General features: G+C 44.0%; 1 protein-coding gene across 1 annotated transcript in view; it reads left to right on the plus strand.

Moving 5' to 3' along the window:
- The window catches only part of KDM1A (lysine demethylase 1A), a gene marked incomplete in the record, with an annotated part of 2,315,042 nt that overhangs the window by 1,340,463 nt on the left and 950,554 nt on the right, over nucleotides 1-24,025 (plus strand). The window contains 1 exon segment of the mRNA XM_044060124.1: nucleotides 9,498-9,632. Within this exon segment, the coding sequence (XP_043916059.1) occupies nucleotides 9,498-9,632 (135 nt within the window).

Below are 24,025 nucleotides of genomic sequence, written 5' to 3' on the forward strand. Positions count from 1 at the left end.
GCACAAAAAGGTTTCATCCCACAGCTTGGAAAGTGGATGCTCTCTCATTCAATTGGAGCAATCTTCATGTGTATGCCTTTCCACCTCTGCCTCTCCTCCCAAAGGTACTCCTGAAGGTTAGACAGGACAAGCCGAAGATGATTTTAATAGCTCCAGATTGGCCTCGACAGCACTGGTACCCATTACTGAGAAGTCTGATATGGGAGCCTCCATGGCTTTTGCCGTCGATTCCACACCTGCTGTCTCAGGAGAACAGTCATTTACTCAATGTCAAACTTCACTCTCTACATCTAACGTCCTGGCATATTCTGTTTTAAACCCTGGAGGGTCTCAGCTTCCACAGCAAGTTTTAAATGTTATTTTGGAGGCCAGAAGGCCTAGTACAAGGAAAGTGTATGCAGATAAATGGAGGAGATTTTTATTTTGGAGTACAGCAAAGGAATTTGATGTTTCTAAGCCTAATTTAAGTGTGGCTCTTCAATATCTTACTGAGTTACTGGACAAAGGTTTGTCCTTCTCCTCTATTAAGGTTCATGCTGCAGCAATTTCTGCTCACTATGACTGTGACCCACCATTGTTTTCTCATCCTTTGTTTAAGCAATTCCTTAGAGGGGCAAAGAATATAAGACCCCACGAGAGCTCCTACTCCTGCTTGGGATCTCAATTTTGTGTTGGAGAAACTCACTCTACAACCTTTTGAGCCTGCAGCTACTGCCGAGTTGAAATATTTATCATGGAAGACTGCTTTTTTGTTGGCCATTACCTCTGCGAGAAGGGTTTCTGAATTACAGGCCCTTATGGCGGTTGAGCCTTTCTTAATTTTCCATAAGGATAGGGTATCTTTGCGTACTAATCCTTCCTTTATGCCTAAAGTGGTTTCTAGTGTGGCTTTAAACCAAACTATTCATTTGCCTACTTTTTATGCAAACCCCCAAAATAAAGGGGAAAAGATTTTGCACACTTTGGATATACACAGGCAGTTGCGTTATTATTTGAGCAGAACTAAAGGGTTCAGGCAGTCTCAGCAGTTATTTGTTTCATTTGCTTTGGGTTCTCAGGGCAAGCCTGTTTCAAAACAAACTATTTCTAAGTGGATTGGGTTTTGTATTGCTTTCTGTTATTCCCATCATGGTAAGGAGATTCCAGCTGGGATTGGGCCTCATTCCACTAGGGCTACTGCCACTTCTACAGCTTTTTTAAGGGGGTGGCAACTAAAGATATTTTGGAGGCAGCTACTTGGAGTTCAGTGCATACTTTCTCTAAGCATTACCACCTTCCACTTTACTCTAAATCTAGGGCTGGTTTTGCCACTGCAATTTTACAGGGCATTTTGGCAGCTCCTAATGCTTTATAGTTTTGCCATCCTCCCTTACCTCTGCTTTGGGATTCTACCCATATGTAAGGACTGCAGCAATGTGAGATGAAGAACATAGTACAGTTTTGTACCTACCATAAATGTAGATGTTCGAAGATCCACATTGCTGCAGTCCAATTACCCTCCCTCCTTCCCTCTGTAGTTAGAGGCGGTTGTGTGGTTTGGGTTGTGAATATTGTGGATATTGTATATATTGTACATATGATTAGTGCAAGGGTGGTTGGTTGTTTTTTGCTGTCTTTTGGTTTTGGCCTTTCTTTTTAGGGTCTTCTGACATCTGGGGCAAGAAAAGACTGAGGATATGACGTCGGTCATGCGCATTTGTACCCTGACGTCCTGATGTCAGTCTTAAGCGCCTTGACCGACGTCAGCCTAATACTTTGATATTCGGGCCGACCGAGGACAGCGGACTACCCATATGTAAGGACTGCAGCAATGTGGATCTTCGAACATCTACATTTATGGTAGGTACAAAACTGTACTTTCTGATCTTGTGAAAGAACTTAATATAAACAGCCAAGTTATTTGTTAAGTGGGGCTATTGTAGGCAGAATGTATATGCTCTATTGGATAAAGGTTAAAGGGAGTTCCCAGAGGAGGTCTAGTAGGATAAGAACTTGGGGACCTACTAATTTTAGTGATGAAACAACACCTAGTCTTAAGGATTTATGTAGTTACCACATATGATGTTTTTGCAAATGAAGTAAAGGAAATAATCAAACATTATTGGAATTTTCTGTTGAAATTTAAAGAACATTCTGATGGGTTATGCAAAGCTCCTATATTCTCGTATCAAAAGGGGAAGAGTATTAAAGATATTTTAGTACATGCCAGTTTCTCTTCTCCTGATTGTAGAATAAGTCAGACACTGAAGGCAGTAGGTACATTTCCCTGTGGTAGATGTATTACATGTAAATATGTATGTAGAACATTTGATTATATTAATGGAGTTCATTTTAAGGTAAATTGTAAATTTTCTTGTAATACAGAAGGGGTTGTCTATGCAGGAGATGTCCTTGTGGCATGTTTTATGTGGGTGAGAGCAAGAGGGCTTTCAAGCTTAGAATCCAGGAACACATTAGGGACATTAAAAATGCCAAACCTGAAAGCCCTCTTGCAATGCATTTTAAAGATTGTCATAATACAAATCCAGATGGATTGGTGTTTGGATCTTGGTTCTACGTTGTTTTCTTCAGCTTTGCGTAGAATTTGTGGGTCTGCTTCATTGTTCCAGGACAATGTAATCTGCAAGGTTAGACTGGCACAAATGTATGTTAATATATTCACTGCATTACAAAGCTAATAGCCACCAGAACTGGGAGAAATATAGCATCAGAGGCATAATTAGGAAGGAACAGCAGTCTCCTTGCAGAAATATAATAGATTGTATTACCCTATCAGAGTTTAGAAGGGAATAAAGTGGTGTTAGCTTTGCTGATAATCAGCGATGTCAAAGGTAATGTATGGGTATCCCATTTTCAGATAGCAGTGATAGCAGCATGATCTTAACCGATCCAAGTCTTGGAGATTGCAATGATGTTAGTGTTGACTGATCAAAATGTGACAGCAAGTTTATTTACAGGTATCCCCTTCTCAAAACCTTGTTGCAGCAATGAAGTTATATACTTTTGATCCTAAGTCTAGAAGGGAATGCAGTGGCATTCCTGTTGCCAGTGATCAGGCTGTGCATTAAGTAATTTGCAGGCGTCCTCTGTATGTAAAAAAACAGAACAGGGAATATGTATTGCAAGTTTGAATTTATTTCACATTATTAAGTAACATCTGATTACCTACTGTTGTATATATCTTGGCTCATTTTCGCTTACCTGTATTAGATCTCACACTCGCACTCACGCATGCGTGTATACACACGGTTCCCTATCAGAAGCCTGAAACACTATAAGCTTGAAAATCAAAATCCTGAAACCAAAAGCCTGAAAATTCAAAATCCCGAAAACCCAAAATCCTGAAACTCAAAATCCTGAAAACACAAATAATGCTAATATGTCACTATACAGACACTAATATCTACCAACTGACCCTGACCCTAACCCTAACCCTAAGGTCCGTCAATATCCCACACTCACCTGACCCGCGCCCTAACCCTAACTCACTTAAACCGCCCCTAACCCCAATATTTGTCACTATTGCATACATGCCTAACCTGCGCCCTAACCTTAACTCACTTAAACCGCCCCTACCCCTAACATAAAACCAACCGCACACTCACCTGAACCCAACGCATGACCTAACACCACAGGGCTAACAATAGCAAAGCCACAATGACGTCAGTATGTCCATTTTGTGTTTTCAGGATTTTGAATTTCAGGATTTTGGGTTTTCGGGATTTTGAATTTTCAGGCTTTTGGTTTCAGGATTTTGATTTTCAAGCTTATAGTGTTTCAGGCTTCTGATAGGGAACCATACACACACACACACACATTGCTAGCTTATACCCCACCTATTTAAATCAATGCGCGCGCACACACACACACACACACACACACACACACACACACACACACACACACACATTGCTAGCCTATCCCCCACCTATTTAAATCAATTTTCTGGCACTTTGCTATAACTTTATATTATAAACTGTAACACACACACTCCTCCCAACACTTTACAACGTAAAATTGTCTATTGTGTAAAGTGGCATTATAATGAACAACCTTTTAGCCACTGTGCCTGTGCAAACATATTCACTGTTTTGTCTGTAACCTCTGTACCTAATATGGATATATACAGTTTTTTCTATTCCTACCCGTACATTCCACATCTTTACAGCACCTACTCCTTACCACTCATCTGCCCTACCCAGGCACTGTAGACACAAACCCACACACTCCCTCTTCTGTTATAACTGTTACTTTTTTTTTTGCCCCACTTTCATCTTCCTCGTCCTAAAACTCTACAAAATAGGCCAGTTAAACATAAGTATCTGTTTCCCAACCTATTCGGCAATCATTTACTAAATCTATGTGGTGACCTAAATCCAAACCTAGGCCTACTAAACCCTTAAAATGCCTCTACACCCTTCTGGGATCTCTCAACTCAAGATCTTCCATATCAGTAAATGTTTCAGGCTTGCTTCTTTACAGTATATATCCATGTAGTATGCATGTAGTAATGCCAGAATACCAAATATGGAAAGCACCAAAAACAAAAAACAATGGAGCACTGTATAGGATCAAACCCCATTCCTTCACCTTCCAGCTTCCATCTCTTCTCTTCATTCTTCCAGTAAAATCAATTTACAAGCTGCGTGGTTTTTTTTTTGTTTTTTTTTTTTAATCTTGAGCATTGGTATAACATTTTTATTTATTTATTTAATTATTTTGCAGCTAATGTACCCAGTAAATCCTACATTGTCTTGCTCTTACACATTTTCTTGGCTAGAGCTACCACACTCCTTATCTCTGTCATAACTAGGAGTCACACACACTTCTCTGCAGGTCTGATCTATATCCAGTCCTAAGCAATATAACTTTACTCCAGAGGTAGCCCACTACTACAGATAACCAAGTCGCACAACTTTTCTGGAGACACTCTATACTCGTACATCACCAGAATGTGCAACTCCTTACTTGCTCACATACAAATTCTCATAACCATAAGTACATCTGTCTGAAAATCAAACACCTCAAGGACTCTTGGCTCTGATCTTGCTCCACTCCCATCTGAGACCATAATTCAGTCGGTACCCTCTCATACTAGTTTACCCTGATCAACTACTGCTGTTCTCTACTCTGGTTATTTACTTTATTTCACTAGCAATGTTCTACTTACACAGTTGAATCACCTCTCTCTTTTACTTGTCCTCAAGTACATCTTTTTTGATGCAACAGCTACCTTCTGACCAATGATCCATTTTTGATATCTGCTCTGTTGCTTCGTATTGGTGGTTCAGTGTTTCTCCACATTTTATATGCTTGACATCAGTATTGTGTATTTTGTATGCTTTCTTTGCTTGCTATAATTACTGCATATCCCTTGAACATATCCAAGTACATTTTTATAATCTGGTGTGTGTATATATTTGTATTTTGAAGCTTTTGAGTGTATATGTTATATTCTGAAGCTTTTCTTCCTCAGCCTTTGCTGAAAAGGGGTGATTTTTGTTCCCAGTCAGACTATCCTGGTAAACAAATAAAATGGAAATGAATTAAACGAGGTAAGAAGGTTCTTGGTTACGGAGATGGGAGTATTGACGAGACTTTACTCACCAGTGCCTATAGCAGACTGTCTTGTTTCTTTGGATGGTGCTTTAAATTGGTGCTTCCTAATTTTGTGCTGTGGGTCTGTGGTGTGGCTTGAAAGACCCTCTCTTGGATCAACCCATTTTGACCCTATTGTGGTGCCCTTCCCAGGCTTTTGCATGAAAGATGTAGTCAGCTAGACACTCCTTGGGCTACCTGATTTTTCCATTGGAGGCTTGCTGTACCCCCTCCTGCTTCACTGGAGACAACACTAGGAGGGCTGCTGTCTGTACATTCAATTGCACTTACCTGCCTTTAGTGGTAATGGATCATTAATCAGAAGGTAGTTGTGGTCTGGTTTTTATGTCGTGTTGCTGCTGACGTTTTTCCCTGTCTTGGGAGGGCCACTTTCATCCTGCCTGTCATGGATGAAGGATGGGGTTAGGTGTTCCTGATTGGTGAGGGCTGTTTCCTACTGCCTTGTGTGTGGTGATCCCCAACATGATCAAGACTTGTGATCCTCCCAAGTGCTGGCTGCTCATGTGTGCATATGGAAGTCTCCCGCTGTATGCATCTGCTTGTGGTGGACTGCACTTTTACTGTTGCCTACTGTTATTGAGAGAGTGCAGATGTTCCAACCAGAAAATGACACTATTGTCAGTGTTCCACCCATTTGGATGGTTGTCTTTTTTCCTTTAAGGAGGTGCCTTCAGCAGAGCTTGTAGCCTGCCTTCCGAGTTTAACCCTCAGGACAATTTGGCCATTGATCTTACCTAGATTTCTTCTAAGTCTGTGTTAAGGAGTTAGGATTTTTTGTTTGTGATGCTTAGGGAGCAACCGGATAGGTGATTTGGGATGGGCTTTGACTCTACTGCTTACAGGCTAGGACCCCCTCAATAAAGATCTCTAAAGCTGTATATGTTCTGATCTCATTATTTTTGTACAATGAGAACTCTCCTTAAGCGTGTCAGAAATTCCTTTCCTTCCTTAGAAGGCCAGGCCAAACTATTCAGAAGTACTAGGCTAACTGCCCTTGTGGGCCATTTTAAGCCTCAACAGTTTTCTGTTTTGTGCTTGTAATAACCTTCCCAGCTGGTTATAGATTGGCCTTACCCATCCCATGGTTAGTTTTATATTGGCCCTAATGAAAATAACTGGGATCATGCCATAGATAATTTGAGGGGACCCATGTATAGAGTAAAGCCTTTAGGAGCCGCCTTTGTTAGTAGTACAGGGGTAGCCCTGGAGTAAATTTTCTATTTCCCATCCATAGGTCTAAGTTGCGCTTGAATATGAACAGGGATGAACTTTGTTTTATGTGGATGGGGTTCTGTTCCACAGCAGTGGTACCCTCTGAAATGCAGATGTCCCTCGTTCTGTTGATGTTGCAGAAGAGGTTTAGATTCTTAGACCAAGTATTTTTGATGCCATTTGACTTGCTGATGTGTAGTAAATCCTTCAGTAGTGCGTTGGAGGATGCCTTGTATGCCAGACACAGGTCACCTCTTAGCAGTTTGTAGGATACATCTTTAATGACAGAGCTTTGAGTCGGTCCATGTAGGACATGTAGCTTAGGTTTTGCATCCTTTTAGTAACATATCTGTGTGGGTGTTCCAGTAGTTGCTTGTGTCTGGATTAGGTACATGCCAAAGAGAGCATTTTATTCAATGACTGGCCTAATGAGGTCTGTGTAAAGGGAGAAAATGACATCCCTATATCTAGACACACTCCCTTTCTTTGTTTAGAAGCTGTGCAATAACGAATTACTTTCTTACAATAGACACACATTGGTTGACAGTTATGTCACTGTTCACATAAGTTCCTAAATCCTGAACAACTGGGTCAACTCTTAGGGGCATATTTCAGTGTGGTAGTTCCTTGGCGTGGATGACTTCCCAGAGGATAATTTAGCTTCAAACCATGATTTGGCACTATTTATTTGAGGCAAACCTTCCTACAGGACAACTAAGTCATTTGAGGATTTGATGACTGCTCCTAGCTTGCAGTCATCTGCAAACTTAGCCAGAGTCCTTTGGTATGGTTTTTACTTCAGAAAAGTAGATGCCAAACAGGAGACGCCCCATCACAGAATCTTGGGGGACTCCACTGGCGAATGGTCTCTTTGTGGAGGTAACTTCCCCTAGTTTGATTATCTGCATCCTCTCTGTGAGCCAGTTTGCAATCCAGTGGGTACAGGGTTTATTCCTAGTTTATTTATCTGTTCTACTGTGCCTGAGTAGGGAATTGTGTCAAAAGCTTTGGCCAAGTCGAGGTATGCAGTGTGTACTGTTTTTGGCTTCATCCATTGCTTTGTTGACCTTTTCAAAAAGAGGTCCATCAGGTGACTTGCCCTTGACATATGCAAACCGAGACAAGTCCAGTGTTTGAAGGTTTCTTGTGTCCTGATTAATTCCATGGTAAGTCTTTCGATGGCTTGCATATGAGGCTGGTCAGACTTGAGTCTGTAATTGCCTAGGTCTATAGAAGGTCCTCCCTTTATGCAAGGGAATGACAGCAGCTGTTCTCCATTCACTTCTTACAAAACTTGAGTGGAGGCTGAGACTGAACAGTGTTAGGGGTGTGGCTAAGTAATACCTCATACTATTTAAGATGCATCCAGGGATATTGTCAGGACCCATTGATGCAGTATTTTTAGCTTTTGATAGCGGTTTCAGTATTTGGTCTTGCGTGATAGCTGGACATGAGCCAGTTTCAGGTATATCTTGAGGGACAGACAGAGAAGGGAGAGAGTGGTAAAGTTGGAGCTAAACTGATCAGCTGGTAGGTTTGCTGTATCTTCAGCCTCAGTGTAGGTAACATGGTTCACAGTCAGCTCAGAGCATTGTTGCATTGTGCTTTTGAGATTACAGACACAAGTAAAAATGCCTTGTGATTCTTTGGCTTGGGTGTTCTCAAACTTGGCTTTGGTGGATTTTATTAAGCTCCTGAATTATTTCATTGACAAAGACTCTATCATTCTAGGAATTACTCTTACTTTTAGTCAAAATTGTAGCTAACAGACAGGATGCAGATAACCAAACTAAGGGAGGTTACCACCACAAAGACACCAGTCACCAGTGGAGTCCCGCAAGGTTCTGTGATGGGGCCTCTCCTCTTCGGCATTTATGCAGCTGTTTACATGCTGGCATAGTATTTCTTCATATTTAGATGAGTTAACTGGGTTTAGTAGGGATTTGAAGCTTTCCACTGCATCTCTTAGGAGTAGGTAGTTTGTCTTGGACATTTCTAAAGGTGCTTTGGGTGGAAGGGATCTCTGGTTTCAGTTTTGTTTTGAAGGAGACTGCTTTATGGTCAGACCTGATAAATGATGAAAATGCACAAAGCATGTTCCCATATTAGTAAGGGCAAGATCCAAGAAGATATTCCCCCTAGTGTGTACTTTGTCAACACAAATGCCCTGGAACAATTAGTCAAATCCAGGAATCCTCTATACCTGTCCACTAGGGGTGGTGTAAGTTTCCCAGTCTATGGTTGGGTAGTTTTAATCGCCTGAAAATGGTATTTGGTTTAATATTTAATGATTCTAGTTCCCGTAGATTACTGGTCTGGCTTCTTCATCAGACAGTTAGTTCTGTAGCTACTAATATATGGTACTAGACCTTTTCTGATGATTATTTGAACGTCAAGAAGCTCTAGTGCAATATGCTGCTGTTCGGTTTCAGTGTGTATTGGGAGGGCCCTGGAACATGGGCAGATGCATAGTAGTTTATCTTGTAGTTATGATAGGAATGTAGTTCCTCCATGTAGGTATCTTGGTTTGCATGGAGAATGAGTATGCTGTTACACTAAACATCACATTCCTCTGATATTTTTCAGCTGAAAGCAGTTATGCAGTTAAACTCTTTTGATGTGTGCCAGTTCAGCCGATTTGTACTCATTTTTTTTTTCATTTACAGATGGTGACTATGTTGGAGAAAGTAAAAGAACTTCATCAGCAATATAAAGAGGCATCAGAGGTGAAGCCTCCTCGTGATATCACTGCAGAGTTCCTTGTGAAAAGCAAACACCGAGACTTAACTGCTCTCTGCAAAGTAAGTTAAATTAAATACAGCCAAATGGAGCTTAGGCTAATTATTGTCCTTGCTGTCATCTGCATTAGTGATCATTTGCTTTGAGGACTGTACAATTTAGAGGTAACTGAAGGTGGAAGAGCATTGTTGTGGCTTTCCAGATGGATTTTGTGTTGTACTGAGTATATAATATAAGCTAAGCCACTACTAAAAGAACGTGATATCTTTCGTTTTTTTCCCCCGAGATAATCTAAATTCTGTAGTTTTTGTCTTTATCGCAAAACAGAATCAAAGCCCATCTTCAAGGTGTGTAGAAAGGCAGTGTATACAGCTTAAATTATTGTAAATAAAAGCAATAAAGCAATAAAGGCAGTATATACAGCATGAATTGTTCAAAATAAAAGCAATAAATGTAGTATATACAGCTCTGAAGTGTTCTAAATAAAAGCAGGAATTGTCTAATGAAGATTGTTATTGCATAATAGATTGCAACTAATTGCATAAAACTGATGCACAGCAGTGTCTCTGGAATGTATTAAATTAGTTGCAAGTTGTAATTATTTTGGTTCTGGAGTACTGTTACAAATGTGATTTGTAATTAATTGTGTGTAATCACACCTTCATTTTCCAAAATATTAGTGCACAAAATAGTCATACTTCAGGTTTCTATCTGATGTAGGTGGTTTCACTGCTGTCTGGATTGACAGGTAGTGATGTGTATTTGTATGTCTTCAGATGCTCATCATATTGATAACTGCTTCAGTAGCCTTAGCTCTATGGATTATATCCTAAAAAGAATATAACAGCCAACCAGCTTCCAAAGATTCAAGGCACCTTTCATGCACTTAAACTGCCAAATAGCTCATGCTGAGTTGATTGAAAGACAAGTTTTGGTGCAAAACCCTTCAGAGCTTTATTGCAGCTGAAGAGCACACTCCACTGAGGCTTTTGAGCATCGACTGTCTGCTTGTACTTTCCTCTGCTGGACAGGTAAGATGCTTGTGTTTCACTGTTGCACTCATTACAGTTGGGTAGTCTGCGTCAGTTGCTGTCTCTTCTTTCATGACATCAAGTCATCAGGGCTATAAAACATGCAGCCGACGCCATTACATCAGTCTTTCTTGCCGTGTGGTGCCCGAAGCAGAAGAAGTTCGTACGTGCCGGTTAGCCGACTCCTGAAATTTTTGTTTTCGAGTATCAGAACCAAAGTCTTCAACTAAAAGCTAAGTACCCTGTTGGGGAAACTTTTTCTTGCTCCTTACCAATGTCAGTAAAAGTTAATAATTGTATTACTTGTGGGAAGCAAATACCTCATAAGGACTTATATTTGTACTGTATTCCTTGCCTAGGCCCTGACCACGACGTACCTTGCTGTCGGTTTTGTGCTTTATTTAATCAGCGCACTATCCGTCATCGGTACATTTTTGCTTCAAAATATTCCGGTTCTCGGTTCAGTTATCCAGAAATGACGTCTGTTAGCCATCCAACTTCCGGAATACCAAAAAACGCAAGGAAAAAGACAGAGACAGGCCGTTGAGGTCCAAAACTGCCGACGACAGTCGCCAGTTCGGCGGTACTCAGTGAGGCGCTTTTGCTGCCCCTGATACCCGCTACTTCTGATTCGCAGGCCTCTACTGAGACCCATTCGGAGTCCGGTATGCCGCGAGATACTTCACATATGGAACCCGCAGATGTCTCTACCTTGGATGGGTCCAGAGCCGCTGAGCAGGCACTGGCTTCTGAGGGTGTATTCAGTCCTACAGACTTGCATATTAAATCGACTCCAACTTCAGGGCTAAGGCCTAAATCTCGATCTATGTCTAAAAAAAACAATGCTCAGGCCACATGTTCAGGCCCCTATGCCTAAAAAACAAATGATCAAAATGGCTGAAGATTTAATTACTCTAATCAGGGGTAGTCAACCCCCCCCCCCCTTCCAAGAGGCCTAGGATTGAATTTGACTATGAATCTTCTGAACAGGGCTCTGTTTTTTCTGACTCTTCTGATGATCTGGATTTGTCCATACCTACTTATGAGGACTCTGATGCAGAGGATTCCATTCCCTCTGCTTCTCCGCCTGAGAATTTCTCTTTTGGGGAAACTTTACATACCTTAAGGGAGCATTTCCACTGGGAAAGTCAGGATTTCTCTGAATCCAAAAAGAGGCTTAGGGATTTCTTCCTCCTTCCTCAGCATAGGCCTTTGGCTATACCTCCTGTACTAGATATTGTTGGTGTTTTCGGAATTTAGTATGGCTCCTGATTCCTTGCCTCCAGCCCCTAGCAAACCAGACAGGTACTACAGGGTTCCTGACTCCCACAAATTCCTTTTTAAGAATCCTGTTGCGGACCCTGAAATAATTTCTCAGGGGCCCGAGGGCATTAAGGCTTCTACTGCTAAAAATCCTACCCCTTCTGATAGATTCCACGGCGCTGGATAGATGGGGTAAAAAGGTTTATACTTCTGCAACCTTAGCAATCAGGCCTTTAAACTGTCAATTTCATATGCTAAAATATCAACAGCCTATCATGTGACTGCTTAAACAGAAAATGATGTTGATTTCTGACTGTGTGGAGAATAAAGATTTGCAGGATTTATTGCATTCAGCTGAACAAGTTGGCAAACATACTTTGCAATGTGGTTTTGATTCTTTAGAGGCCACTTGTAGAGCTGCTGTTACTGGGTCTGTGCTCAGGAGGCATGCTTGGCTTAAGGAGCAATCTCTGCCTGATCATGTTAAAGCAAAACTTTTGGATGCTCCTTTACAGCAGGACCGCCTATTTGGCAATAAGGCTGAAGAAGTTCTAAAAAAGATGGAAGATAAAGCTAAATCTATGCAAACTGTGAAAGATTTCTTACAAGTGCAACCTCCTAGATTTAGTAGGCATTGGCCTAATAAGAACTGGTCCTTTCCAGCTCCTTCCAGATCCACTACGGCCAAACCGAGACATTCCAAAAGCACCAGGTTTCAGTCCCAAGGGACTTTCAGAGCTACGCAATGGGTTGCTTCCACTTCCAAATCTGGAAACAACAAGGCACCACCCTATGGTAAACACTCTCAATGACTACCCTTTGAAATTACCAAGCACTTACCTCTTAGCTGCCCCTTTTGGGGGAAAACTAGCTCTTCATTCAAGAAACTGGCCACTTATAACCCAGGACAAACTGGTTTTAAATATAGTGTCCCAGGGATATAGATTTCATTTCCACACGCTGCCAACTCCAAACGGGTGGTCAGACCTGCCCCCAAATCAGTGGGCAGAGGATCAGAAACAAATTCTTTCTCTCCCAAACATGGGGGCTATTCAACTAGTGCCAGAAGGGGAAAAGGGACAAGGTTTCTATTCCAGACTTTTCCTGGTACCCAGAAAAGACAAAACATGGCAACCAATTCTGGACCTGTCTACTCTAAACACCTTTCTGGACATTCCAAAATTCAAGATGCTGACTCTTCACCAGTTACTTCCTATGCTAGGCAAGGATGCCTGGTTGGCAACTCTCGACTTAAAAGAGGCTTAACTGCATATCCCAGTCAGGGAATCTTGCAGAAGATTCCTACGCTTCTAAGCAGGCTGCATGCATTATCAGTTCTCTGCACTGCCATTTGGCTTGTCTACTGCACCCAGGGTATTCACAAAGTGCCTGGCTCCAGTAATTGCATTTTGCAGGCAAAGAAATATTCATATATATCCATACCTGGACGATTGTCTAATTCAGGCAGAAAACTAGGCCTTTCTTCTAAAACATCTGGCGTTTGTAAAAAGAGATGTGATAGTGTTCAATCTCGCCGTTTGTTCTTACACATGGGTTCGGAGCCGATCCTCGGCTCCGTGCCGGCCTCTTGCAAGCTCTGCATCGAGAAGAAGCTCGAGACAATCTAATACCCACAATCCCCCTCTGCCTTTACCTCAGATCTAGTTTGCCGCTGCTGCATTCGCATCGTTGGGAGCTAGCTCGAGAGTCTAAACAGCTAAGATATAACTTTTTGTTATATTTTATTAGATTTTCTAATTCTGTTTGATGTTTCAGTATTATACTGTATGATTGTGCTGTGGTCTGGTTGATTTCTTGGTACCGTTAATTAGTTTTATCGGTTAGATTTCTTTCGAGGCCTACAACCCTTCATAAATTTAACTCTATTTGACTTTATACCGGATTTGACAATTTTTATCGGATTTGACAAACTTTCACGGATTTGACTGCATTACTGAACTTGTCTTTTACTCCCATAATGTCTGATAAGGTGAAGTCAGGTTTCAAGCGTTGTCAGTGTGGACAGAAAATGTCAGTCACTGACAACCATAGTTCCTGCGTCTACTGCCTTGGCCCTCTCCACTTGCAAGAGGACTGTTCCATCTGTCACTCTTTAGTGGGAGGGTCATGACAGATAGGCGCAGGAAACTAATGGACAGAGGTCTATTGAAACCTTCTTTTCAGGAGGCTCTGGATGCTTCTGACCAGGCATCAAAGTCCTCTAAGGAATCGAAGACTTGGGAGCCCAAGTCATCGGCTCCGAGCTCTTCAGCAAAGGTTAGATCACCGGTTCCACAGACTTCGGGGCCGAGTGTTCAACTGGTATCTGTTCCTGAGCCTCGAGTCTTGGAACTGGTGATGGAGCTCTCCTTCGACCTTATTGAGGTCGGCTCCGTCTTCGGTTCCTTCGACCCGTTCTTCCTCCAAACTTTCTGATATCGATGTGGATCGCGTGGTGCAGAAGTTATTGGAGCATTCGGCCCTGTCCAAACTTATTTCGGTTTCCACCCAGTTGGTGTCGAAACTTGAAGGCCTCCCGGTATCTCCATCCATTCCTCCTCCGAGACCGATTCAGTCTTTGGAGCCGGAAGAGGCTGATCTACTGATTGTGGAGCCCTCGGGTCCAGAACCGTCCTTTTCTCGGTCTGTTCCTCTCACCTCGACTCCGTCGGACCCGATACCGGAGTCTCGGAGCCGACGGTCTGTCCTTTGTTCCGGGGCCGAGAGTCGAACCGACGTTTCGGTTCCGACTCTCCCCCTCGGGGCCACGGCGCGGATCGATTCGGCTCCGTCCTCGAGGTCGATGCCTTCGGTGCCCGTGTCGGGGATTCTTCCCATTTCTTCGGAACCGGGAGACTCTTCGATGCGGGACCCGGGAGCGTTCGACCTGATGAGGAAGGTGTTGTCTACCCAGACAACCACATCAGTGGAAGCAACCTCTCCTCCCCATAAAGGGCCGTTATCCTCATCTGCACCCACGGCCACATCCAAGCGTCGGGCACCAGTGTCTCAGCCACCCCTGGAGGGTGCCCCCTCTTCCTCCGAGGCTTCTTCGGATGCTCCCCACGAAGAAGTCCCTAGGAAAAGATTGTGTAAGAGGAGACACTTGGATTCTCCACAGGAATCCTTAACATCTGATACTGACTTAGATGAGGCAGAGGGGTCCCCTAAGTCACCTTCGGAAGATGTCTCTTTTTCGGACATATTGGAGATCCTGAAACAGAGAGGTGACTGGCAGTCCCTTCCCCCCTCTGAGGATGAGTCAGTTCTGCTGAAGGCATTTGGTGCTCGCACTTCTTCCTCCTGGGTCACTCCGCCCTTCGACGAACTAATGGAACTAATTGCTCGAAGGCGGGAGGCTCCTGACACAGTGGAACCAGTTCCAAGGAAACCTAATAAATACATCACGGCACCTCAGGACAAGTCCTACCTAACAAAAGGAGTTCCGTAGACGCTATGGTGGTGGCAGCAGCCACGAAAAGGAGATGTCGGAGTCTTCTTCTGTCCATCCTCCTAATAAAGATTCTAGGACGATGGATAGATACGGAAGTGCATTTTTAGTTCAGCGGCTTTTTCCATGCGATCCCTGAACTATTTGACCCATTTTACACGTCTACAGAGGGATCTAGTCAAAGAGTTGGGAGATACCCTCCAGGGTACTACGGATGCAGCTGTCTCAGAGAAAGTGACAGCGCAACTTAATACCCTTACATCGATTGTTAACTCGTCCATGAGGCTGATTTCCTACGCAGCCGAAGGTTCGAGTAGGGCAGCAGCTTCAGCGATTGCTCTTCGCAGACAATCCTGGATGCGCTTATGCTCCTTTGCGGAAGCCTTCAAGTCTTCCTTTACTAACGCCCCTTTTGACGGTGCCACTCTTTTTGGCCCCAAGGTAAAGGAGACCCTTACCCGGTGTGAACAGGAGGGAAAGACTCTGTCTGCTGTCGGAGTCCGTTTTTCCACCCCAACCAGACCGTACCCCAAAGGGCAACGTGGTGGAAAAATGTGGTTTCGAAAACCCCAAGGATCTTTCCCAGGCACACAGGGAGACGCCCCTCTAGAGGCAGAGGAGGGGGTAGAGGTGGAAGACGCCGCCCTGGCGGCAGAGGGGGTCCGCAACATCAAGGTGACAGGGAGACACTCCCTGGTAAACCTTTCCAGCACTCCTGAGAGGAGGCCCGACTGTCCTGCTCTGGAGGCAGTCGGGGGTCGCTAGCTTTATACCCTCAGGCCTGGCAAAATTTAACTACAGACAAGTGGGTAAAAGCGTGGTTACCAGAGGTTACAACATACCCTTTCTATCTCATCCCATTCCAAAGAAAAGACTCCCAGATGTACCGCCCCATCTGCGAGAGCCAGCAGCCATAGAAATTTCAAAGCTGCTAGAAAAAGAGTCATCCAACCAGTCCCAGCGGACCAGCAAGGATTCGGAACTTACTCAAGGTTCTTTTTAGTTCCAAAGAAAACAGGGGACTGGAGGCCCATTCTGGACCTAAGCTACCTCAATACCTTCGTCAGGAAAGAAAAGTTCCGAATGGTCACGCTTCAATCGATCCTTCCATTCTTACAGAAGGACGACTGGATGTGCTCAATAGATCTAGAAGATGCATACTACCACATCAAAATGGCCAGGGCATCCAGAGATCATCTGCGCTTCGGCTGGGGCCAGTCACTTTCAATTTCGAGCCCTGCCCTTTGGTCTGACCTCAGCCCCAGGGTCTTCACCAAATGCATGGCAGTGGTAGCGTCTCACTTGAGACGCCAAGGATTCCAGGTGTTTCCGTATCTGGACGACTGGCTCCTTTCTGCCACCACCCAGCGTCAACTATTACAGGCCAGAGACTTTGCTCTTCAACTGTGTGTTCACTTAGGGATTTCCGTAACTTCGGAAAATCCTTACTTCAGCCATCACAAAATATCTTGTTCATAGGAGCAGAATTAAACACACGTCAGTTGATTCTGAGGCTTCCCCCAGAAAGGATATTATCACTTCAGACTCATATACGTCTTCTACTCTTATCAAGGAAATCTCCTGCAAAACTGGTACTGAAGGTGTTGGGCCTCATGTCAGCCTCCCTTATTGCAATACCCTTGGGAAGGCTGCACATGAGAGTCCTACAATGGCTGCTGTTTGCACAATGGTCGTTTCAACAACTACCTCTAACACACGAGATTCTCATAACAAAGACATGCAAGAAAGATCTAAACTGGTGGCTTCAAACGTGCAACCTTTCCAAGGGGAGACCGTTTATGCTACCCACGCCCACAGTTACGGTGACCACGGACGCTTCCCTGATAGGGTGGGGGGGCATCTTTCAGGGACAGGCAGTCCAAGGCGAATGGACCAATTTGGAGTACAATCTGCACATCAATGTTCTAGAGTTAAGGGCAGTGTTTCTAGCGTTGCAACACTTTGCTCCCCTTCTTCCTCTGGGAACTATTGCAGTTCAGACGGACAACATGTCTGTAGTCTGGTACATAAACAAGCAAGGGGGAACCAAATCCTATCAGCTATGCAGAGAGGCCATGAGAATCTGGCAGTGGGCGGAGTCCACGGGTCGCTTTCTAATAGCAACGCACATCCCGGGGTCATCCAACTTCATAGGCGACAGGCCCAGCGGAGCAATTCTGTTACCGCATCTAGTGGTCCCTAAAACAGTCAGTAGCGAAAAGGATTTTTCGCAAGTGGGGCCAGCCTTCCTGCGATCTGTTTGCGTCTCCAATGAACGCCAAATGCAGGAGCTACTTTGCCCTATTACCCCCTCCAGGGGAAGTCCCCAGGGATGCACTGGTTCACGATTGGCCCCCGGGACTCCTGTACGCATTTCCTCCATTTCCTCTGATATCAAAGTTTCTCCAGAAAGCCAGGAACCTACACAGGACAATAATCCTCATTGCCCCATTCTGGTCTCGTCAAATTTGGTTTCCCTTCCTGAAGATACACTGCATTCGGGGACCTTGGATTCTGGACCCGGAGCCAGATCTGTTGACTCACTCGTCAGGGGTTCCCCATCCCGCGCTCCTGTCCCTCCATCTAGCAGCTTGGCTGCTCCAATTCCCAACTTAGCCAGGTCTGATCTTTTGTCACCAGCAGTCCAGGATATATTGGTGGCTTCACATAAAGCTTCCACTACAAAAACATATTCTAGCAAATGGAAGCGATTTGTATTCTGGGCGAATACACACCAAGTGGATCCTTTTATAGCCCCTTTGAATAAGATATTAGAGTTTTTAACGGACTTATTCCATCAGGGTGCTTCTCCTGCTACACTAAGAGTTCAATTGGCTGCCATTTCAAATTTCCATGTGGAAGAATGTGGAGCTCCTGTTATGGCTCACAGACTTTGTAAAGCCTTTTTAAAAGGGGTTTTTCATATTAGACCACCGGTCAGATCTCCTACGTCACCTTGGAGTCTAAACTTGTTATCTAAATTAATGTTGCCCCCCTTTGAACCTGCCTCTTCTTGCCCATTAAAATTTTTGTCCTGGAAGACTCTCTTTTTTTTAGCCATTACTTCCGCTAGGCGAGTATCTGAACTTCAGGCTCTTTCCATCAAGCACCCTTATTTGATCTTTCACTCTGACAGAGTTTCTCTTCGAACCAATTCATCCTTCCTCCCTAAAGTGTGTTCTATTAACAATATTAATCAGTCCATTGAATTACCCACTTTCTTCAAAAACCACTCCAACAAAATGGAGTATATGTTACACAAATTAGATGTTCACAGACAGCTAAGATTTTACTTGGATAGAACAAAAGATCACAGAAAAACTGATCAACTCTTTGTGGCTTTTGCTGATAGCAGGAAAGGACTTGCAGTTACCAAAAGAACTCTTTCTAAATGGTTAACGGATTGTATAATCTATGTCTACGATTCTTCAAATCAAACACTTTTGCACAAACCCAAAGGACATTCCACAAGGTCAGTGTCTACATCTTTGGCTCATGCAGCCCGCCTACCACTGGACGCTATTTGTGCGGCTGCTACTTGGTCTAAGCCACATACATTCATTTCTCATTATAAGGTAGACAAGGTTTCTAGGGACAGGGCAACCTTTGATTCCACTGTGCTCAAGAACGTCCTTCCGTGAGTTCCTCAGGAACAAGGAGCTAGGGACGCTACCCATGTGTAAGAACAAACGGCGAGATTGAACACTATCACATATAGAAGTTATGTCCTTACCATAACGTTCCATGTGGAGTGTTCATCTCGCCTTTGTTCTTACGGTCCCACCCTCCCACCCTTAGGAAGAACGTTCTTTGATGCCTGGCCAGGAGCATTCTGCTGCTGTTGCAATATTGTGTACATAGTTGGCATATATATTTATATATATATGTCTTTTTGGCTTATATATATATATATATATAGTTATGTATAGATTCTTTCTGTGTATATGTGATGTAAGCATGGATGTGCTCTCTCTATAGATTGGTTTGCTTGCAAACTAGATCTGAGGTAAAGGCAGAGGGGGATTGTGGGTATTAGATTGTCTCGAGCTTCTTCTCGATGCAGAGCTTGCAAGAGGCCGGCACGGAGCCGAGGATCGGCTCCGAACCCATGTGTAAGAACAAAGGCGAGATGAACACTCCACATGGAACGTTATGGTAAGGACATAACTTCTATTTCTAACCTGTCTAGGGTACACCGTAAATGAAAAGAAATCTCAGCTGGTACCCTCTCAAAAGATTACATTCCTGGGTGCAAGCTTGAATACAACTGCCCAGATGGCTTTCCTTACGCCAGAAATGCAAATTCATTTGGTGACTTACTTCAAACAGGTGGCCACAAAAACACTGCTATCTGCAAGGCCAATACTGCAAGCCTTGGGGTTCTTGGCCTCCTGCATTCTTCTAATTCCATATGCAAGACTGAGTGGTACTTTAAAAGTCCATGGAGTCAATATTGTCACAGCCTGGAAACAATGAATGTTTGTGTTTCATTGTTGCAGTCAATACATTTGGGGTAATCTGCTGGCAGGTTGCCCTCAGTCGGCCTGAATAACAAAGTCTAGGGTCCTGCGTCGGTTGCTGTCTCCTCTTCCATGACGTCAGGTCGTCAGGGGTATAAAACATGCAGCCGACACCATTTTAATCAGTCTTTCTTGCCGCGTGGTGCCTGAAGCAGAAGCAGTTCGCAAGTGCCGGTCGGCCAACTCCTGAAATTTTCGTTTTCGAGTTTCAGAACCGAAGTCTTCAAACTAAAACTAACTACCCCATTGGGGAAACTTTTTCTTGCTCCTTACCGATGTCGGTAAAAGTTAATAATTGCATTACTTGTAGGAAGCAAATACCTCATAAGGATTTTCATTTGTACTGTATTCCTTGCCTAGGCTCTGATCACAACGTGCCTTGCTGTTGGTTTTGTGCCAAGTTTAACCAACACAGTATTAAGCGTTGGTATATTTTTGCTTCTAAATATTTTGGCTCAAGATTTAACTCCCCTGAAATGTCGTGGTTAGCAATCTGACTGCCGAAGTTCACAAAAAATGCAAGGAAAAAGACAGAGCCAGACCGTCAAGGTCCAAAACCAACGACGAAGCTTCTCCTAAGCCAGTCGCCGATTCGCCGGTACTCAGTGAGGCACTTTCGCAGCCCCTGATACCTGCTACTTTTGAATCACAGGCCTCTACCGAGACCCATTTGGAGTCCAGTATGGCGTGAGATTCGCAAAGTATTGAACCCGTAGATGTCTCCCTTGGATGAGTCTGGAGCCGCTGAGCAGGCACCGGCTTCTGAGGGTGTTTTCAGGCCTCAACATTTTTATATTAAACCGATGCCATCAACAAAAACAAGGTCAAAAACAACTTCTATGTCTAAAAGAACGACACATGAGCTGTGTGCTCAGGCCCCTATGACTATAAAACAAAAGATCAAAATGGCTGAGGATTTAATTACCTTGATCAGGGGTTCCCAACCCCCCCCCCCCCCCCCCCCCCCCCCGCTAAGAAGCCTAGGCAAGACATTGATTATGAATAATCAGATCAGGTTTCCATTTCTTCTGATTCCTCTTCCGATCAGGAACTTTCTTTTCCACCGTATGAGGATTCAGATGCAGAGGATTCCATCCCACCTGCATCACCACCTGAGGATTACTCTTTTGGAGAGACTTTGCATACTTTAAGGGAACACTTTCACTAGGAGAGTCAGGACTTCTCTGGATCAAAAAAGAGGCTTACAGATTTCCTTCTTCCTCAGCATAAGCCTTTGGCAGTACCTCCTGTTTTAGACATTGTTGATGATGTGTTCTCGGAATCAAGCATGGCTCCTGATTCCCTGCCTCTGGCTCCTAGTAAGCCAGACAGATATTACATGGTGCCTGACTCCCACAAATTTCTTTTCAAAAATCCTGCTGCTGATCCTGAGACTATTTCTCAGGGTCCCAAGGGTGTAAAGGCATCTACAGCCAAACATCCTACCCCTTCTGATAGAGATTTCAGGGCGCTGGATAGATGGGGTAAGAAGGTTTATACGTCTGCAACCTTGGCAGTCAGGGCTTTAAACTGCCAGTTTCATATGCTTAAATATCAATAGCATGTTATGGGCTTACTGAAACAGAAAATGTTGTTGATTTCTGATTGTGTGGAAAATAAGGAGTTACAGGATTTATTGCATTCAGCAGAACAGGTTGGAAAGCATACTTTGCAATGTGGTTTTGATTCCTTGGAGGCCTCTTGTAGGGCCACCGTTACTGGATGTTGATAAGGCATGCCTGGCTTAAGGAGCAAAATCTGCCTGATCATGTTAAACCTAAATTGTTGGATGCCCCTTTACAGCATGATACTCGGTTTGGTAATAAGGCAGAAGAGGTTTTAAAGAAAATGGAATACAAAGCTAAATCTATGCAAACTGTAAAAGATTTCTTGCAAGTGCAGCCACCCAGGTTCAGTAGGCACTGGCCTACTAAAAAATGGTCCTTTCCTGTGTCCAACAGAGCCACTCGGGGCAAACCCAGGCACCCAAAAGGCTCCAGATATCAATCACAGGGATCTTACAGGTCAAAGCAGTGGGGCGCCTCCACCTCTAAATCTGGAGGTAACAAAGCACAACCCTACAGTAAGCAGTCTCAATGACTTTCTTCTACCATCTCCAAGCACTTATCTTTTGGCAGCCCCCTTGGGGGGGGGGGAAACTAGCACTATATGCTCTAAATTGACAGTTAATAACCCAGGACAAGTGAGTATTAAACATAGTATCCCAGGGGTACAGATTTAATTTCCATACTTTGCCAATCCCAAGCAGATGGCCAGATCTACTATAAAGCCAGTGGGAAGAGGCCCAGAAACAAGTCATGTCCCTCATGGATATGGGGGCTATTCAGCCGGTACCAGAAAAGGAAAAAGGACAAGGATTTTATTCGACTGTTCCTGGTACCCAGAAAAGACAATTTGTGGCATCCAATACTGGACTTATCGATTATGAACACGTTCCTGGACATTCCAAAATTCAAAATGTTGACTTTACAGCAGCTACTGCCTGTGTTTGGCAAGAATGCTTGGTTAGTAACTTTAGACTTAGAGGCATACCTACATATCCCAATAAGGGAATCTTGCAGAAGATGCCTCCGCTTCAATGCAGGTTTTTTGCATTACCAAATGTTCATTGTGCATACAGCTGCAGTCATAACAGATGGGTTTTCCTGCCGTCAGGCGGGTCCTCGGTCGGCCGAATTCCAAAGTCTAGGTCCAGCGTCGGTTGTCGTTGCTTCTTCCCTGACGTCAGTGCGACAGGGGTATAAAAGAACCAGCCGACGCCATTTTCTTCAGTCTTTCTTGCCGCGCGGTGCCCGAAGCAGAAGCAGTTCGCAAGTGCCGGTCGGCCAGCTCCTGAGATTATGAATATTTTTCAACTGAAGTCTTCTTGAAAGCTAAGTACCTTGTTGGGGAAACTTTTCTTGCCTCAGACCGATGTCAGACAAAGTTAATAATTGCATTTCATGTGGGAAGCAAATACCACATAAGGATTTTCATTCCCCTCTGCATTCCTTGCTTAGGCCCAGACCACAACGTCTCGGCCTGTCGTTTTTGTGCTACATTCAACAGATGCACTATTAAGCGTCGGGTGGAGTTCGCCCAACACTATTTTGGCAAAAAATTTAATTACATTATGTCGTTGGATACTCACACTCCAGTTTTGAGTAAAAGACGCAAAGATAAGGACCGACATACGAGGTCCGCGACTTCTACCGACACCACGCCAAAGCCGACTACAGGTGGTCCGGTTCTCAGTGAGGTGCCTACGCAGCCCCTGACTACCGACGACACTTCATTGGCGGTGTCTACTGTGCCTGAGGTTGCAGGCTCTTCGGCCCACACCCAGACTACAGATACCGAAGCCACTCTTGACAGTGAAACTCAGAGTTTAGACAGGGCTGCCACCTCTCAAGGTGTCTTCAGGCCTTCCTCTTCTTTATCCATCAAGGCTTTCACTAAGTCTAAAGCAGCCATGCATTCTAAAAGACAAGCTCCACAGGGCCCTTCTCAAGGCCCCATGCCTAAAAAGCAGATGCTCGAAATGGCTGAAGATTTGATTACTCTTATCAGGGGTTCTCAAAAGGCCCAGAGTGGAGGAAGATTCTCCCTCCTTGGACCAGGCCTCCATTATTTCAGAACATTCTGAAGACCAGGAACATTCTTACTCCCCTTTTGAAGATTCTGATGCAGAGGAGTCCATTCCCTCTGTCTCCCCCCCTGAAGATTACTCTTTTGGGGAAACCTTGCATACCTTGAGGGAACACTTCCACTGGAAAGGCCAAGAGTACTCAGACTCCAAGAAAAGGCTTAGGGATTTTCTCTTGCTCCCTCAGCACAGGCCTCTGGCTATACCTCCTGTCTTAGACATTGTAGATGATGTGTATTCGGAGGCCTGCCTTAACCCAGACTCTCTACCTCTAGCCCCAGTTAAGCCTGACGGGTATTACCGGGTTCCTGACTCACACCAATTCCTATACAAAAGCCATGCGGCTGACCCAGAAACTATTTCACAGGGTCCCAAGGGAATTAAGGCCTCCACTGCTAAAAATCCATTACCTTCAGAGAGAGATTCCAGAGCTTTAGAAAGGTGGGGGAAAAAGGTATATACCTCGGCTACCTTAACCATGAGGGCATTAAACTGTCAGTTCCACATGTTAAAGTACCAACAGTTTCTGTTATCACAGTTGAGA

This window comes from Protopterus annectens, chromosome 1.part2 (genome assembly GCF_019279795.1).
Source record: "Protopterus annectens isolate FY-2018-M chromosome 1.part2, PAN1.0, whole genome shotgun sequence".
Lineage (NCBI taxonomy): Eukaryota > Metazoa > Chordata > Ceratodontiformes > Protopteridae > Protopterus > Protopterus annectens.